At 43.2% G+C, this 19,514-nt stretch overlaps 1 protein-coding gene across 1 annotated transcript; it reads left to right on the top strand.

Moving 5' to 3' along the window:
• The first annotated feature begins 1,617 nt into the window (after positions 1-1,617).
• Positions 1,618-2,903, top strand: LOC147622198 (thymocyte nuclear-like protein). Its single transcript, XM_086823298.1, has one exon. The coding sequence runs from the start codon at positions 1,685-1,687 to the stop codon at positions 2,615-2,617; it is 933 nt and encodes a 310-aa protein (XP_086679424.1). The 5' UTR covers positions 1,618-1,684; the 3' UTR covers positions 2,618-2,903.
• The last annotated feature ends 16,611 nt before the right edge of the window (positions 2,904-19,514 follow it).

Raw genomic sequence — 19,514 nt, 5'->3', positions numbered from 1 at the left:
TGTAAGCTCATTATTTGGGATGAGGCTCCAATGATACCTCTGGAGCTAAACAATTCTTCAACTTGCAAAATCCCTGTACATGGACAACTTGCTGAGGTTTTGAGGGTTTGTAAGCTCATTATTTGGGATAAGGCTCCAATGATTCATTGTTATGCTTTTGAAGCATTGGATAGGAGCTTACAAGATGTATTATTCTCAAATAAGCCATTTGGTGGAAATGTTGTATTAATGGGGGAAGATTTTAGACAAATCTTGCCTGTTATTATGAAGGGAAGACGTGAGGATATTGTTAATGCAGCATTGTGTCGTTCCTTTCTATGGAACTCTATCAAAGTTCTAAAGTTAACTGGAAATATGCGATGAGTTTAAACAGTGGGTCATGAATATTGGGAATGGAGTGGATTGTAGCGATGATAATACGATGGTGACACTACCAAGTAATATGGTCTTGCAAGATCGACTCTTAAAGACTTGGTACATTGGGTATACTCTGAATTGGCTATCACTACGACATATGCTTCATACTTTAGTGAGCGTGCTATTCTTGCTCCGATAAACAGTCAAGTGGATATCGTGAATAAGACAGCTTTGGATGCAATGCCTGGTGAGCCTAAGCAATATTTCAGTGCAGATTCAATTCTTGAAAATGATGAAAATTCATTCCTATATTCCACATAATTTTTAAACACAATCGACCTTTGGGGTGGATATCCACCTCACTGCTTGGTTTTAAAGTTAGAAGCTCCTGTTATTTTGCTTCGTAACTTGGATCCAAGATGTGGACTCTGTAATGGTACACGGATGATATGTAAGGCCTTTCACTCTAAAGTCTTGGAGACTGAAATCATCACTGGTACTAAAGTTGGTGAAAGAGTATTTCTTCCACGGATTACCTTTATATGCAGCAACAGCGAGGCCCAACTACCATTCACCATGAGGCGGAGACAGTTTCCCGTGCGACTGGCATTGGGCATGTCAATAAACAAATCATAAGGCCAAACCCTAAATGTCTTGGGGTTGTATTTGGTGACTCCAGTGTTTACTCATGGGCAATTGTATGTCGCGTTATCACGAGCACGGTCTCCTCATGTTGTGAAGGTGTTACTTGAGGATAATTTTGATTATGTTTTTCTATTATAAGATTTTTTTTGAGATTTTATGTGTCGTTATGTGCAGGTCCTTTTGAGATTTGATTTATCGTTGTTTCGTTTGTGCAGGTCCTTTGCATTCATCGATAGTAGAGCATGTGCGGGATGGATCACCGCTTTACAATAGAGAGCGTATTGTGAGGAGACAAATGAATGATCCTTCTCACAAGAGAAGAATTCAATTTGTTGATTTTGACATTACTGACTGAGAATACGTATTTTGTGGTGCATTTTGAGAATATGTAATATTGGTCCTTTTTTGCATCTTCGTATGCTACATTACTATGATATTTTTGTTTTCGCTATAAATCTACGAGACATGGATGTTATTTTGAGATATGTATATATGAAGTCACTTAAAATAATGTATTGTGTTTACTTAAAACATGACCTAAATTGGAGAAACTGAGCCTATTTTTTCTGGAACTCTACCTGCCCGCAGCAACGCGCGCGGGTCCAATACTAGTCTAGAAATTGATGGACGTTGAGGTTAACGCAAATACATATTCCCGCCATGGCTGTTCTGGCATGGTAGGATGGGGCGCTGGCTGCTGAAAACCGAGCCGGAGGAATGGTCATGGGAGCACCAGCAGTCGAATGGGGCCGTCTCACAGTGGGACGGCGTCCGAAATGCTCAGGCGCAGAAGCATCTGCGCGCCATGGCCATCGGCGACCTCTGCTTCTTCTACCACAGCGGTCGCAGGGCCAAAGAGATCGTGGGCATTGCCCGCGTCTGCAAACGTTTCTACCCGGACCCCTCTGATGTCTTGGCCAAGCATGGGATGGTGGACATCGAAGCCGTTTCAAAGTTTTCTCAACCTATCTCTCTCGCCCGTCTCAAGCAAGAAGATGGCTTGCAGGGCTTCGTACTGTTCCGGCAGCCCAGACTTTCTGTGGTGCCTGTTAGCGACTCCGAATGGGCGCTCATCTGCGACCTTGCAGGTGAGCTAGAACCCCCCTTACCGTACAACGGCGAAACTAGGGTTAGGGCTAATGAACAGATCGGTGAAAGTAGGTTTCGGGTCAATGAGATAGTTGAAGAGATTCCCAAGACCTGCTGTGAGGATATTAGGGTTAGGGTAAATCAGATGGTTGAAGAGCCCCCAAAGTCCAAACCGTGCATTGATGAAACTAGGGTCAGGGTTAATCGAACGGTAGTAAATGGGCCTGCTGATCAACGGTCTGCAGAGGATATAGACACTCCCAAGATTCCCCATGGTGAAGCTAGGGTTGCGGAGGATGAAACTAGGGTTAATCAGGAAGTACATGCAGGGAGAGTTTACAGGAAAAGGAAATCAAAAGAACGGAAAGTATCAACTATGGTCGAGAGCAATGAAGATGAACAGAAATGTGCTATGGAGCCCAGCAATGGTGAAATGAGGGCTAGCAATATTATGGAGCATGGATCTGATACAGGGAGGGTTTACAGCAGAAGAAACAGGAAGCAGAGAGCAGTGGGCTCATTATGATGGACATGTTCAGCAGCTTCACTCTGGAAAGCGTAGTGTGTCAACTATACTCCTCGTGTTTTGCACAATATTGCGGTCAGATTGTCTTTATCTTTTGGGAAGGTAAACCAATGCTACCCTATGCCATGGGCCAAAGTTTTTGTTTATGCTCTTAAAAGAATAAAAAAAAAATTGTATTTGGCACGGCCTTAATGCTGAAGGTGGAAGTATGCATCAACTCAGGGGCTTCCATCCTTTAACTCATGCAAGGCGATGGGTGAAATGATGAATTGGGCAAATCTTTTTATATGCAGGTTTTTTTTTTCTCTCGAAACGCTTGTCTCTTGCTTTGCTTTGTTGCTCCAGCATGCCACTACTAAGTAGCAAATGTGTTAGTGATTGTAGCCATTTGTTCGTGTTCATCAGTGATGGTATAAGAAGCACACCCTTTCCATCTGGGCTGTTTCGCAAAGTCCTATCTATCTCAAGTCCTAGTGCTTAACAGAGATTAAAGAACAGCAAAGGATTTGGACAAGACACACAAGCAAGACATATATCTAAACTACTGTACTCTATTATATTACTGAGCAGAAGCTCTATTTACATAACCTTTCAAGATGGCTCAAGGCTGAACTGAAGAAAAACCCATGATATTTACTCTAGACTATCTCCCACACTCGGTTCAAAGAGCATACCATGGCTGAGAAGGGAAGAAGAAACTTGCATGAGGATTGGCTGTGTTTAAGTACCTGTGGCCTGCCTAGAACTGCAAGAGAGGAGAGATTTGGGTGTTGTAGCTTCAAAGGTAAGAATGAGGATTGAGGGGGGACTGAGGACAGCTTAGGGCCCTTATTGCAGTCCGACCTGCCTGGCCTAGTGTCAGCTGCTGCCTGACCGGATCCTGGGCTGCTCCGACTTGCTGGATGTCTACCTGTTTTAAGCATACCCCTCCCGAATCCCTGTTTAGAACCTGTTGCCTGGAAGCTTTTCACTGCTGTCCACCCTGCATGGTCAGCTGCTCATACGGACAGACCGCCATATGGCTGAGGTATGTCACATGTTTAGGCCAGTGGTAAGATCTTCTATTAACTGTGGCTCATCGTAGCAGGATTTTGATTCTAACACGTTTGTTTGAATCAATTGGCCAGAGCTTAGGAGTTGGTTTCCCACCCTTAATCTGCAGAAAACTGCCAGGTACACCCTCTTGAGATTTGCACGCGGATTAATTTTGACAAAGTTGGCTGAAGAGCACGGCCAGACGGGGTGTTACACCCCAAGATCTCCTACACAGGACAACCGTGATTAGTTCCCAAATTAAGGGTCGCGCAGGCTAGCCCACTACCTAACCATAGGCCTACGTGGGGTAGACCACCCGAGCCGACAAGGCTCCAGTCCTCATAGATCCATGCCTCAGGCAAAGGCTGTCTGCATCCGGTGGGTCTTATCGTAATGACCACACAATATGATAGTCTCGACCCACTCATAACCCCCCCACTTATATAGTGGACCTGGAAGTTAATGTCACAAGCGGAAGCTCTGGGAGTCTTGTCCTAAACACCATCCTGGAACAATCTGATGCAAAACACAAGCAAAGAGATGAAGAGAAGAGAGAGAGATAGTTGAGTTAGTTTGTGGGTTTTGTGCGTATCGAGCCTTGAAGCTCCGCTCCCCCCCCCCCCCCTCTCATCCTTTGCCGCCCTGCTCCCTTGCCTCGCATCTGCCCCTCCTGCCCGCCCTCGCCCGCCTGCGCCTCCCTTCGCTCCCCTGCTCCCGCCTTCGCCCCCTCCTGCTCCTGTTAGAGCCCTTGCCCATCTGCGCTTCTGCGCATCCTCTCCCCCCTTGCCCCCACCTTCGCACCCCCTTGCTCTCACCAGCGCCCCCCCCTCCCGCATACGCCCCCCCTTGCTCCTGCCCGCCAGCTCTACCTCCCTCTTTGTCTTGCCCGCCAGCACTGCCTGATCCCCCCCCCTTTTCTCCCCCTCTGTTCTCGCCTGCGCCTCCCCCCTACCTCTTTTTTGTCTCCCCCTTTGTTCTCGCTTGCGCCTCCCCCTGCCTTCCTGCGCTCCCTCCCCCTTTTTTTTTCTTACATTCTACCTCTTTTTTGCTCCCGTATCCCCCCCCCTCCCGCCCCCCCCGTTTGTGCCTCTTGTCTTGTCACCCCCTTTCTTCCTTCGTCGTCAGCAACACCCTCAGCTTGTGGGCTTTTTCTCTAATATCGGCAAGTTTTGGCCTTCGCCCCAAGAGGACTCCATGGCAGCCGCTCTGTCTCCTCCAACCGAGGCCGTTGTTACTTGCCTTTCATTTTCTGAAGCGGACTTGCAGGTTCTCGTTATGACTGAAGCATCCCTAGAGGCCTCCACTCTGGTTTACAAGATTGTCGGTAGCTGCCCCGCGCGTGGCTAACTCAGAGATCTCCTTTAGGCTAGCCTCTTAGGTGCGCTTGCAAAGATCGCAGATATTCATACATTGGGGCGTGGCTACTGCCAGGTTGAGTTCGATTCACCAGCGGCATATGATCTTGTCATGCAGTTGAGCCCCGTTGCATTGCGTGCAATCCAGGCCTTCTTTGCATGGTGATAGCACGGCTTCGACGCGGCATCTGACCCTCTAGCTAGAGTTTCAAGCGTTCCCGGACAGTCTGCTTTCTAGGCCTCAAGAAGGAATACCTTCCTCTTCTCCCGATCATTGGTGGTGCCATCGGGAGAGTGATGGAATCCCCCCCCCCCAAACCGTTGCCTCGGCCCTTGCATGAGCAGCCGGGATTCCATCTCTTCGCATTTGTGTTACCTCGTCGGATTCTGTGCCTCACATGATATCTATTCCCAGTCTTCGGGGTGACCCCATTATGTAGAGAGTGGAGTATTCCAGCTTTCGAGGCTAATGTTTCATTTGTAGGCAAATGGGTCCTTTGGCCAGAGCTTGCCCTCGGCATCGGTCTAGGAGACCGCCCCTGGTGGTTCCTCCTCCTACTTCTCGCTCAGATCCGCACTAGGGGGCCAAGGGAGGAGTAGGTTCCCAGGTCGTGGAGCACCAGGTACCGACCATGGATGACCCATTAGTTAGAGAGTGGCGGATGGTTAGCCCCCGCTTGGGTTGCTGGTCGAACACCAGAGCTGAGCGTCATCATCGTGCGCGCCAGACTGGCAGCATGCAGGAGGATTCGGTTCTGTCAGAGAACCGTTACGAGCACTTATCACAACACCCGTCCATGGATGGCAGGCCTCCTCCAGTCATGGTGAGGGCCCCTCTGCCCCCCCCCCCCCCCCCCGAGGTGGCGGTTGATGCCTCGTCATGACTGCTCTTCTAGCCCTCAGTGCCCAGTGGGGCCGGTTGACCCCACCCTCTCCCCGTCGAGCCTTCCCCAGTAGCCTCCCTCTTCGATGGACGCCTCTTAGTAGCGTCCCTTTCCGCCTTTTTCGCTCCCCGTTGCCTCCTCCCCTGTGCTCCCCCACCCTTGCCTCCAACTCTACTTGCAGTCACTCCATCTGCTCCTTCGTCTTCTTCGGTGCCTCCCATCCCCCCCGCCTCTCCAGAGTATTCCCGTCAGCCCCTTGGAGCTCTTGATCCGGAGAGAAGACAGCGGAGGAGTTTTGTTCGTCGCTTGATTCATTGTTTCTCAGAGTTGGTGGAGATGACCATTGCGGCCTCACCAGTGAGGGCTCTCCCACTTGAGTCTCCAGGCGCCTCCCCCCTCCCCCCAGGATCTTGGGGCAGTCTGTGGATTATATTTTCTTTCGGTGTCTTTTGACAGAAGGCACATACAGGTTTGAGAAGACTGTAGCCCCTATTCGGGTATGTGTGGTCTTCAACCACTCCAAACCCTCTATGCTAGAGAATGGTGCAATGATCTTCTATTTCCCCTTGAGTGCAACCCCGGGGACAGAGTGGAATCCAGAGTCCGTGGCCGCTACCATTCAGGGCCAAGAAGTTGAGCTATCACACCATCTTCAAAATCTCAGCATCATCGACGTTCCTAGTCATCTATGGCCTTTGGCCAAGATGGAGCTTGGCGGATTATCCCATAGAGACCAGGATGACCACTAGCTTGGAGGTGTTGCTTTTTGTGTTCATGCATGCCTCTATTGCAGAACCTCTCCTCCTTCTTACAGATATCTTCATTGTGATTGATGGAGCACGGAGTATGCATATTTTTGCGCGCGGGTAGAGTGGTAGTACATGGAGGGTACGATCTACGCCCACTTGGCACGACTTCGCACTAGGACAGATTGTGACTATTCCTCATCTAAACCCGTGCCCAAGACTCTTTGAGTGGGGGGCAGTTCTGATAGTTTTGGGTTTGGGGGGGCCTCAATGCTTTCAGGGACGAGATGTCCTTAGAGGAGAGCTTCGGCGAGCTATGGTGGGGGGACCTATAGACATTCTTTTCTTCCAAGAGCATCACCTTACTGAGGGGCACACCTTCCGCTGCGGGAAGATTCTACTAGGTAGGAGTCATACTTTTTGGTCCCCATTGTTCGGTCCTTCAGGGATGCAGGGAGGAGAGTGTCTCTCTCTGTCTGTGAGCAGCTTTTGCTGCTTGTGACAAGATCAGGAGTCATATAGTTTTAGGGCGTGCTCAGTGGGTTACCATTTCGATTGGTGAGGATAGTGTTGGCTTCCTTAACATTTATGTCCCGAATGTTGTTGTAGGTAGAGCTATCTTTTGGAGCATTGTTCGACAGGCCTTGCCCCAGGTTGATTTTTGGTGCATGGGCAGTGACTTCAATATGATAGAGGCACCAGAGGACAGACTTGGAGGTGGCACGGCCATAGTCTCAGAAGCGGATTACTCTTCCTTGGAGGAGATGATATTGATTCTTAGGGGATAGGACCCTTGGCATCTCTCAGGGTTTGGGCGTAGCCCTGGGAGTCTTAGCTTCTCTCGATCGGATAGGCGCAGTAGGTTAGTTCCTGATCTGGTTGGGGAACAGCCAGGTGGTGAAGAGACAGAGTTGTGCAGGGCATGGGGCAAAGTGAGAGATCAGAATGCCTTGATATTCTTTGACACAGGTGCTAGAGCCAACTTTATTTCATCGGATTTGGCTGGTCGATTGGGGATTCGTGCAGAGGAGATGGGGCCGTTATATGAGGCTAACATGGCTTGTCCAGGGTATGCAGAACCCGTCACTCCTATCATTGGGAAGCTCAGGCTTCATTTGCAGGGTTATGTGGATAGCGAAGAGTTTTTCATCATGCCACTTCATGGCTGTGATGTTTTGTTGGGTATGCCATGGTGCCACAGAGTACATGCGGTGGTGGATATATACAATAGGAAAATCACTCTGACTCATAGAGGGAAAGAACATGTTTTGGATGTAAAACTTAAAGGGGAATTTGTTCCTTTTGGAATTAGCTTCGGTAATTTCATCAGTAATGAAAAAGCACCTTTCTGCGTACTTGATTTATGTAAAGGATGCACAAGATGATGAGTAAAGTCTAATTTGTCTATGTTAGATAAGGACAGGACTGATTTCTTATGTGGGTTCCAAGATTGTTTTTCCGAGTCATTGCCAGGGAAACTTCCTTCGGAGAGGCCAGAAGATCATGCCGTTGATCTAATTCCTGGTAGTACTCCACCAAATAGACCGCGGTACCGTGTTAGTGCAGCTCGGGATTATGACTCAGGTACAGGAGTTGTTGAATAAAGGGATACAACCTAGCTCATCACCCTTTTGCTCACCTGAACTCTTAGTGCAAAAGAAGGATGGTTCTTGGCGCATGTGTATTGATTACAGGACGCTGAACAAGAATACCATCAAGAATCGATTTCCCATTCCGAGGATCGATGACATTTTGGACCACTTACAGGGCTCCACAGTCTTTAGTCATATTGACTTGAAAAGTGGGTATCATCAGATACGTATTAGACCCGAGGATGTGCATAAGATAGCATTCCGAACCACGTTTGGGTTGTATGAGTTCTTGGTTATGTCCTTTGGTTTGACAAATACACCTGTCACATTTAACAGAATGATGGACAAGATTTTCAGGCCTCATAGAGCGTTTGTGGGCACATTCTTTGATGATATGATTGTGCATTCACAAACTGAGAAAGAGCATAGAAGGCAGTTGGCCATTGTGTTTGCAGAACTCAATAACCATAGGTTGGTTATTAATGGCAAGAAGAGTGAGTTCTTTTTGCAAGAGATACATTTCTTCAAGAAATTAAAGTTGTTGAAAAGTTCAAGTGACCATAAATTTCTTTGATTAATTGTTATGATAAAGATGTATGGGATACGGTAGTTCGAGATGTCCCATAGTCATTCAAGGTCATGAGATGCATTTGGATTTTCAAGTTATGCATACCAATCGTGCATATGTTATTCTAGGTCGCGAGTGGTTATATAACATTGGTCCATCTTTGTCTAGAAGTTATTTGCATAATTCTTTTGAGTTTGAAGTAGATAGTAAGAAAGTGTGTTTGTAAGATGAACATGATGTATCCTCCTCACCTCTCATTGCTCTATGGAACTCTAATCGCATTGTATAAGCTAATGAAGTAGAAAACTTCTTTTTATGTTACATGATTCTTGATGATGTCATTTCTTTTTTCACATGTGAAAACATAAGTCGTTCGAGTGAGCACAATGTTTACATGACTTCTTTTCCAACAAAGCATGTTAACAATAAAAGGATTAATGAATCCTTAAAGCAATTGTTACAACAATTTAAAGATGTGTTTCCAAATGAATTACTAGAAAGACTTGATTTTGAGCATCCAATCGAAGTAATACCTGGCTCAAAGCCAATAAGTAAGCCTCTTTATTGGCTTAGAAGGAAGCACAAGAAGTAGAACGATAGCTAAAGGAATACCTTAAAAGTGGATTCATTCGACCAAGCACTTCGCCTTGGGCTTCGTCGATTCTATTGATGAAGAAAAAAGATGGGTCTATGCGACTATGTGTAGACTATCGTGGTTTGAATATAATCACGATTAAGAATAAGTACCCTTTGTCACGAATAGATGAGTTGTTTGATCAACTCCAAGGAGCAAAGTACTTTACGAAAATCAATTTACGATCCGGATATCATCAAGTGAGAATTCGAGAAGCGGATGTCCAAAAGATTGCTTTTCGAACTAAGTTTGGTCACTATGAGTTTTTAGTCATGTTCTTTGGTTTGACTAATGATCTGGCCACTTTCATGACACTCATGGATAGTGTCTTGAAACCTTATTTAGGAAAATTTATCGTGGTTTTCTTAGACGATATCCTTGATCTATAGTCGCATTAAGAAAGAACATCTCGAACACTTCCGGCAAGTATTTGAGTTACTTAGGAAGCATTCACTTCATGCCAAAGAGAGACAATGTGAATTCTTCGTAAAAGAAATCCAATACTTGGGTCATATAATCTCGGAAGAGGGCATTCGTATGGATCTAACGAAGTTAAAGCCATATTGAAATGGTCACATCCACAAATTTAGAAAATTATAAAATTTTCTTGGTTTGTTTGGATTCTATAAAAAGTATTTTGAGATTATGCTAAGATAGCCGTTTCGATGATGAATCATCTTAAAGGAAAGGGAAAGACCTTTGTGGGAGGATTCTATAAAAAGTATTTCGAGATTATGCTAAGATAGCCGTTTCGATGATGAATCGTCTTAAAGGAAAGGGAAAGACCTTTGTGGGAGGATTCCCAGCAAAGAAGTTTTGAAAAACTTAAGGTAGCTATAGCTACAACTCCTGTTCTACAAGTTGTCGATCCGAATCAACTCTTTTGTGGTAGAGATGGATGCTAGTAATGATGCAGTAGGCACAATCCTCTTACAAGGGGGAAAACCTGTTGCATTTGAAAGTAAAAAATTGGACAGAGCTTAGCAAAATTATTTAGCTTATGAAAGGGAGTTATGTGCTAGAATTCATGCATTAAAGAAGTGGAGGAATTATTTATATGGTGTCAGATTTGAGATAGTCTTTGATCATGAGAGTATTAAATGGCTATCTAGTCAAAGAGAGTTGAAAGGAGGCAAAGCTTGATGGACAGAGTTGCTCCAGGAGTTTGACTTTCAACTGAGATATAGAAAAGGATGTTACAATGTGGTAGTTGATTCATTGAGTTGCATGCCCATGGTTAACGAGTTGAATTTTACTCAAATTAAGAGTGATTTTTTGGAATCACTTAAGGGGAAGTGCATTGATGATCCGCATTATGCCCACGTGTGGAGTGTCATAGAGAAGAGGGATCCCTTGACTATAAATAAAGATAGCCCAATTAACGAGATAGATACTTCCACTCGGTAAGTCTTGAGAGATGTCTCAAGGATACATAATGTCACTTACAAGTGATGAAAGAAATCGTTGGAAGAATTTTTCCATTGATAACGGTTACCTACTTTACAAAGGTAGAGTATGTCTACCTTCGGACTCAGACATTAGGCGTTGTATTTTATATGAATGTCATGATAGTCTGAGTGCTGGTCATCCTGGAATACGGAAGACATATGCACTAGTTAAGAGGCACTTTTATTGGTCTGGCTTAAGTAAGGACGTCCAAGACTATCTTAAAATGCCAAAAGTGCGAGGTCAATAAAGTAGAACGCCTAAAGATAGGTGGTTTACTAAGTCCACTAGAGATCCCAAATGGCAAATGGGAGAGTATCTCAATGGACTTTATAGTTGGATTACCTAAAACAAACTTAAGCCACGATTCAGTTTGGGTGGTCGTGGATAGGTTGACAAAAATGTGTCGGTTTATTCCGACAAAAACGATAGTGACTACGCCTGAGTTAGCACAGATGTTCATTGAGAATATATATCGAAGATTTTCTTCAAGATCTCCATGAGATGACGAAAATCGTGAAAGATAATGTTAAGAGAGCATAGGACCATGCGACCTGATTCGGAGGAATGCTCTTCTCTTGTGAGGATGATAAAGCCAACATCACATCAGCACTTGCACCTTTAAGGGCTCAACATGAGTTATAGTAGGACATAATGAACTCCATAAAATAGGATCGCTAGGATTCGCAAGTTTCCAAACAGACCTCATTAAGAATTGTCAGAGGGCCAAGTATGTCAGTGTACGCATTGGGTACTCTTGAAAAAGCTGAAAGCCAAAATGAGGATGAAAGTAAATGGAAGTATGAAACAAAAAAGAGATCTAAAGCCTAAACAATAACCGAAACACCCGTGGTTCCTTTGGAAGATTCTATCATGGTATGGTTGGATTTCCCTACTACAGACAATGATGTTAAGTACAAACGTGCATTGATTAGTCCTCGGAGCTCGTCATAACATAGTGACAATAGACACGGGTGCCATTGGGACAACCTAAACTCATCCCTGCAAACAATAGTTTTGTCTAAGGAGCCAAGGAACGAAACATTGAAGTTCCAGGTTACTTTCGATACACTACTCAAACAATCGATGGAGATATGAAATTTATCCTAGATTCCCTTGAGTATGATGTCGTCCTTGGCAAAACTTGGATAGGTGAATCATTGTATTCAATAGATGAATCCATGCAAATAGCCACCTTGAACACTCGTGCAAGCAATGTAAAATTGCTATTATTACGGGAGGAAGAGACCTTGCAAGAGCTAGAACTTTCAAAATATCTTACTGAAAAGATCCCTAAGATTTTGGTTGGATTGGAAATTTCAAATAAGATCACCACAGCTCAAGCACAACTTTATCTAACACGAGAACACAATCTCATGACCCTCGAGCTATGGAATTTGTTAGGTCAATAAATACTCACGGTATATCTTGAAAGGATTACCTTAACACAAGACTTGAACATGCCATGTTTGGGGTACTTTGAGCATACAATGTATATTGAAACTAACCCCCTTACTTGTAAGTTTTTTATGGTTGAGTATGTGTTGAAAGAAGATTTGATCTTGGGACATAAATGGACTATTTTTGCCCAAGCACCACTGTACTTTGCTAGCGATAGAGTCATCATGATGATCAACGATAAAAAGTTGACAATACCATACTGCAAGGAAGAGGATCCAACTTTAATGGATATCTAAAGCATCTACTCCTTCAACCCCATCCACACCTACGAAATTCGATGCTAAAACCTCACAATCAGCAGCTATTCCAGAAGAAGTTCCCATAGCCAAACCATCTATCTCTAATAAGGAACTCAAAGCAAAGACCAAGCTAAGCATGCTCTCCTGAGCTTGCTTTTTGCGTTTTACATATGTGATGTGATCATTATTATCCATTTGGGGTGGTTGGGTGGATTCTAGTTTCTTGATTGGTCTATGTGGTGCACTGAGCGAAGAGTAAGAACTTATTTCATCCTTACTTAGTGATGTACTAGAACTTGTTTCATCCTCTGACTTTATTTGGTTTGTTAGTTTTTCATTATATTTACCCATGTGACAAGATCAAATTTTCTTTTAGATTTTTGTATTATGTGTCGCACATATGGGTGTTGAGATTTATGTGGTGGTTTTTGAGGTGGATGCTTTTGCATCAAGTATAGCTTTTGGCTCTTTTGTGTTTATGTCGTCTCTACAGGCTCCTTTTCCTTGTCTTTTAATTCGACCTTGGTTTCGATAGTTTGTATTGTCTTTTGTGTTCCTTTTGATTGTTTCTCGTACATTTGCTTGTAAGCGTGTAAGCACATTTAAGGGCACCATGGACAATTGCTCGTTTTTACACTTAAGATGTTAAAAGTTGTATTTTGTGAGACAAGTTGTATTGAAGCAACTCGTCTTGGGAAATCTTGGAACATGTGATCAATGCCATATCGTTCACATGGGTCGCAAGGTGTCAGTGAAATGACTGGGCATGAAAGTATTCCACATTGTGCAGTCTGTCACTAGCAGTTTCTACCCTTTGGATTGTTTTTACGTAGTGCATGGGAGATGGGGGTTTTGAGTCCACATTGTGGATGAAGCGGGATATTTTTTAGTATCAGGTCAAAGGTTTTACAATATATACAGTATAGAAGAACAGGTGCCTTGTATGCACAATGAGAATTGGGATGGTCGTAGTGATTGCATTCAACACAAGGCATTTCGTTCCTCACTTTTGAAGGCATTAAGGATGTCTGGTTTTGAAGGTTTTCATCCTCTCTTAGAGATGTTGGTTGTAAGGTTTTCAAGCAAGGTTGCATAAAATTTTGGGAATGTTAATTCCGAGATCGATCTTTTTTTTGCCATTGCTTCACTTGGTTTAGATGAGGAGCACCTCATAGCATGATCATCTTCTAGCATGTTGTCATCTAAACGTATTGCTTCTTTACAACATTGATCGAATGTTTTCAAATTGGTTACAATGATCAAGTTGTGTAAGCTGTTATTCTTTAAGCCCATCATGAAACATCTCTTCAATTAAGAACATTGTTTAATTTTTCCCATGTCCATCGATGACCTTGTCTGAAAAAGCCATGTATAAAGGTTGATTTCAAGGTTTTGAAGTTGGTCTTGATCGCAGTCTTCAATGCGATGAACCATCGACTAGCTTTTCTCTCTAAGCATAAGTTCAACGCATGTACCTTAGTGGGGCAGTTGGGATTTTCAAAGGCTTCACATCTCTGTTCAAACATTTGAATGAATTGAACAGGGTGTGTTGTTCCGTCATATTTATCCATTATTTTAGAAATTTGTACGGTTGTATTTTTGTATGTCACTGAGGCCGTATGTGAGTGCTCTTGTTTGGAAGAGACTCAGTGAGTCCTTGGGCCACCCCCCTTCCTAGATTAGTCAGTATGTCCAAGGTGTGGGCATCCAGGACTTAAAGGATTTGTGAGAAGGTTAGGCAAGGGGCCAAAGCTCGGTGGAATCGAAGCGATAGGGGGTATAAAACCCGATGACACTCTTGTTGTAGGCATGGCCAATGGTATTGTGAGGTGAATTTGTGGCATAGATCTCAATGGCTTGAAGATGTTAGCGTAGGTAGGTAGGTAGGTAGGTGTGTTTGAGAATATGCATGTATATATGTATGTATGTAAATTTTTTTTCTCTTTCATAAATACTTACTATATAAAAGCTCACCAAAATGTATCATTTTTCTTACAAGCTCGCATAAAACTATCTTATCTCCAAAAAGCTCGCCAAATAAAGCTTGCAAAAAAATCAAACCCGAAAATAGGTTTTAAGATCTCTTCCATCTGGGAAGTTCCTAGCATACGCTTTTTTTAAAAAAAATATCTCTAATATAAGAGGTCATTCACGTGCGTATAGCGCCTAAGCTAATTAGAAAAAATTGACACCTGTTTGATCCAACGAAGAGTACACCAAGCCTCTTGAGGTTGTAACGGGTTGTGGGAAATAATAAAAAGAAAAAAAACTGTGATTGCTCATTAAGGAGCATTTAGGCACTCTGACATGGCCATGATAGAGAGATTGCCATGGATCACACAAGGACTGAGTAAATAAGTAAAAGTAGCTAACAAATAAACTATATGAAACAAATAAACTAACTATATGTGCAGGGTTATACGGCTTAATCAAATAAGGCCATGAGTAAGGGGTTTAGAGGTGCAGCTATGAATCCCATGGATCATCCACACGGGGGGGAGAAGGCAGGACATCAATTGGCAAGAAGAAGCCATTAACTCCTTGGGGATATGTTGCACTTGGGAAGAGAAGTCGGAAGAGTAAAGAATATACTTCGTCGACACAGGTCATTGATAAATAGGGATAATAAGTAGGAGGGTAATTGGCCACGTTCATCAAAGAAAGGTCCGGGCTTTTTCTTGGCCTTTGGGACGGGTTCTAGGCCGGACGGTGGTGCATTTCGAGGGAAAGTTTCAGAGTTAGAATGCTTCTCTTTTTGCATTCTTGCTACTATCAGCATCTCAATTTGCATTTCAAGTTGAGTCATCTTGAGCTGGTTTATGCTTGAGTCCAAGGGTCAGCTTGGCTAGTTGTCTGCATTCTTTATTTTATTTTTCTTTTTGGTAGTAGTTTACACCCTCAAGGTACTGAAAGGTAAGAATTGAGGACAGCCCGGTCGAACAACTTGAGGAAGTTCAGGTCATAGTGACTTTCTCTCCATACATTGTGGAGATGATTGATGCAATTGAGGAGGGCCTTCATTTCACCCATATGTTTGGGTTCTTGCCAAGCAGAGGACACTTTTTAAGTGTGTGCTCAAAACAAGTGGACTCCAACTCCTTTATTTCTTAACCATGTAAGCATCATGATGGGTTGTATATCCATCATATCTTAACTTGTCAAACAGGGTACCTAACCCTCATAGACTTGCATACACCTGGATCATTGCCAGATGTCCTCAAAATAGCCTTGGTTCTCTGTCCACTAGGAGTAAGCATAGATGAAATGCCAAGCTCCTCATCAAGCCTTCCACAAAGACCTGCATAGTCAATGCCAGGAGCCGCTAGAGTCACCATCCACATATGAGTGACCTGCTAACAGATCAGGCACAAAAGGTTGATCTCACCTTCCTTGTGTGTCATCAAGGAAAGATACATAATAGCGACATCCTCCCATTGATGCTATCTTTGTCCGCCCCCATATATCTAAGTGCACCACATCAAGTGTCCTCTTGCTTACATTTCTATTATGTGAAAATATATTCTTTGTTTTCTTCCCAAATGATAAACTTCAAAAAACTTATGCATTCCATCTATCTTAACTTTGGCAAACCTGTAACAGTTTCAAAATTCTACATGTACTTTAATCGCTGCTCATTTACATGACCAATACGTTTGTGTCAAATATCTATTTCGATGGCCATAACACCTACATCTTGTGCAAACATAGTAGCTTTGACCTCAAGCATGCTTACATCCAAAGTATACATTCCACCCACTCTCTTGCCCTTTGTAACCAAACGACATTTGTTCTTGAAGTCCTCTAAATAGCAACCATGAGGGTTGAAGCATACCTACAAACCCTGCTCAATCATCTTCCCAACTAAAACTAGGCTCTTTGTGATGTTGGGCATATGCATAGCTAATGGCACATTTCGAATATGAGCAATAGGATGAGTTGTGTCATCTCTCATCTCTACATAACCTAGTTTTTCCAAGTTTTTCACATCTCTAAACCACTCACCACCATGATAGGTCATGTGGTTGGAGGGTCCCGAGTCCACACTACATACATCATCAGAATTTGTGGATATAGCTATAGTCATTGTATTTACCATGTGTTGTATAACAAATAAATGCTCATATCTATCTTCATCATGCTTGCTTGAAGATGCATAATTATTTTGCTCCAATTTCCCATTCTGTATGTCACTATGCCTCTTGTGACATTCTGGAGAAAAATGACCCGAGTTGCCAAAATAATAATCAATCTCTGGAACCTAGTCTTGATTGTTGTATGTTCCAATTTCCATGGCCTCTTTGTCTCCCTCTACCTTGAGACTGGCCTCTTCCACCTGTGTGTGATTACTGTGTTGCTGTGTGAATCATTGGACTATTGTTGTCCATAATTTTGGTTTCCATGTCAACCACCACCTTGGCCTCAACCAAGACTCCTCTAAGAAGTGAATTGGAGTAGAAGGCCTATTTTATTTTGTTTTTGTTCTGTAAAGAAGAGTTCTCACCAAGGGAATTTTCTTCTATGATTAGCATAGACACTAAGTCTCCCAGAAGTTGGAAACATTCTCACTAAGTGCAATGGAGGTCTTGAATGGCTTGTGCCCTTTGCCAAGTTCATTCAAACAGTTGCTCACCAAATCATCATCTTCCATTGATACATTGATAAACCCAAGGGATTAAACAATTTTCTTGAGCTTTAAAGCTTACTCATAGACATGCTTTTCTTCTCCTCCATAGTATGCAACTCTTATTTTAGCTGTAGTTTCCTTGCCTTTGTTGGTCTTGAACATCTGCACTAGGTTCTGCCATGCAACTACTAGAGTGATAGCATCCTGTATGTGTCCTATCATTGTGTCTATGACATTGATTGAAAGACAATACATGACTTTCCCTACACCCTAGTCCCAATCCTACTGAAGTGGCATTCTCTTCGGGTAACTCTGGAGGTTCCTAATTATCTCCTTTGACATAGTCCTAGAATCCTTTACCCATCAGGAAATTAGTCATTCTAAACTTCCAAGCATGGAAGTTGTTCTTGTCCATCTTCTTATTGAGACAATCTTATTGAGTCCGTCAGAAATGTTTACCTATAACCAGAAACCTGCAACAAATAGATAGTTTTTGTATGTATATATAACACAATAGTGTCTTCTATGTGATTGTCAGTGGTACTTCTACACAACCTACATGTCACTAGATATGGCCAGAGTACATGTATATACACCCAACATCAACAATACATGTGCAAATACTGTCTACACTCCCAAAATGCACTACTGCAATGTAGTAACCAGGTTTCGAGCATAGACAGTTCTCAGCTAGAACTTCTTGAAACTATCGAAAACCCACCTTATAGTGGCCGAATGGAGGCTGAAACACAAATTTGGCTGTAAACTTTTAGTAACAAGTATTAAAAAAGGAATAATAAGAACATAGGCACCTTCACATTTGCAAAGGCAAGCTAGCTTCTCAATCAGAGATGTGTAGCTCTCAGAGCTACCCACCAGGGGGTGTTGTACCTAAACAAGAAGGGAAAGAGATGGTGATACGCTTACCCGTGTACCACTTCCTTTGCCTTCATAACTTCTTTTTACTTCTCATCTCCTTAACTTTAACTAGGCTCTGATACCATGAAAAGGTTTGGGGGAGGAAAGAGCTTGAGCTCTTGTAAGTACACACACACTTACACAACAATGGGTAACACACACACACACACACACAAACCCAACAAAAGTCCATAATGTGAACATGCTAAATAGGTGAGCTTTCTTCTAAAATAGTACAAGGCTCATTTCTAGCTTGAGAAAATACCAAGGAAAGTAGATAGATTTCATAATGCATGAACTCATATTCTTCTTGTACAATGGGGAGACTTGTGTTCCTCTTGACTCTTTCAGCTTTGATCCTTTGATATGAGAGACATTGCTTCAAGTACCGAAGGACATCATTTTTCAAGCTTGCCCAATGATAGCTCCTCCTTACCGCATTCAATGTTTTTGCATAGCTTGGATGTCTTGCAAAGTGGGGCTATCATGAGCTTCATGGAGGATTAGCTTCTTTAGAGCTAGATCCTTAGGAATACACAGCCTTTGATTGAAGTAAAGACTCCCATCATGGATAAAGTACCCTTTGATTAGATTTTCTCTTTCTCTGAAGTTCCTCCTTTTTCTACTAACTTCACCGTCCTCTGGTAATTAGGATCATGAGATGAGACTTCTTTGACCTTGTCTAGTATGGGATACTTTGGCATTGAAATGAGACTTCTTTGACCTTGTCTAGTATGGGATCATTTGGCATCGAAATTGTGGTTGAGTGCATCTGCTACCACATTATCTTTTCTAGGGGGGAAATTGATGTCGAAGTCATATTCTTGTAGGATTTGAATCCATCTTCTCTGCCTCATGTTGAGGTTAGGCTGGGGGGTGAAGATCCACTTCAGACTCTTGTGGTCAGTTTACGAACTAGAATTTGCTCCCTAGGAGATAATGTCTCCATAATTTGAGGCAATGAACAACTGCTAAGAGCTCTAAATCATAGGTGGGACAATTTGCTTCATATTTCTTTAGTTTTCATATGAGTATGGGGAAAGAAGTGGTACCTCTGCCTTGACAAAAGCTATGGTATGCATGTACCTTTCGGGTCAGAGGTAGCATGGGTGTCCACGTGGCGGTCTATGTGGACCGTACACTAGGGCGGTCGACCTTTGGTCCTTGCGCAGGCGTTGTACGGGTGCGCGAGTGTGTGCGACATCTTTTGGGGTAAGGATCCCTAATTTGGGATGTTGGCCTCAATATGTGTGCCAGAGCGTCTGATAGTGCGAAAAACTTTTTTCGGTGTGAAAATGTTCAGGGTGTCTCCCTGGTCGTCGTAGGAGTGTTGACTGTTTGTGAATCCGACACCCGATCGTGTATTTATTAAGGTTTAAGTTTGCCATATTTTAA

This window comes from Cibotium barometz, chromosome 29 (genome assembly GCF_041138505.1).
Source record: "Cibotium barometz isolate CiBa-2024 chromosome 29, ASM4113850v1, whole genome shotgun sequence".
Lineage (NCBI taxonomy): Eukaryota > Viridiplantae > Streptophyta > Polypodiopsida > Cyatheales > Cibotiaceae > Cibotium > Cibotium barometz.
The sequence above is the reverse complement of the archived record's forward strand: the minus strand, read 5'-3'. Positions and strand labels throughout refer to the sequence as shown.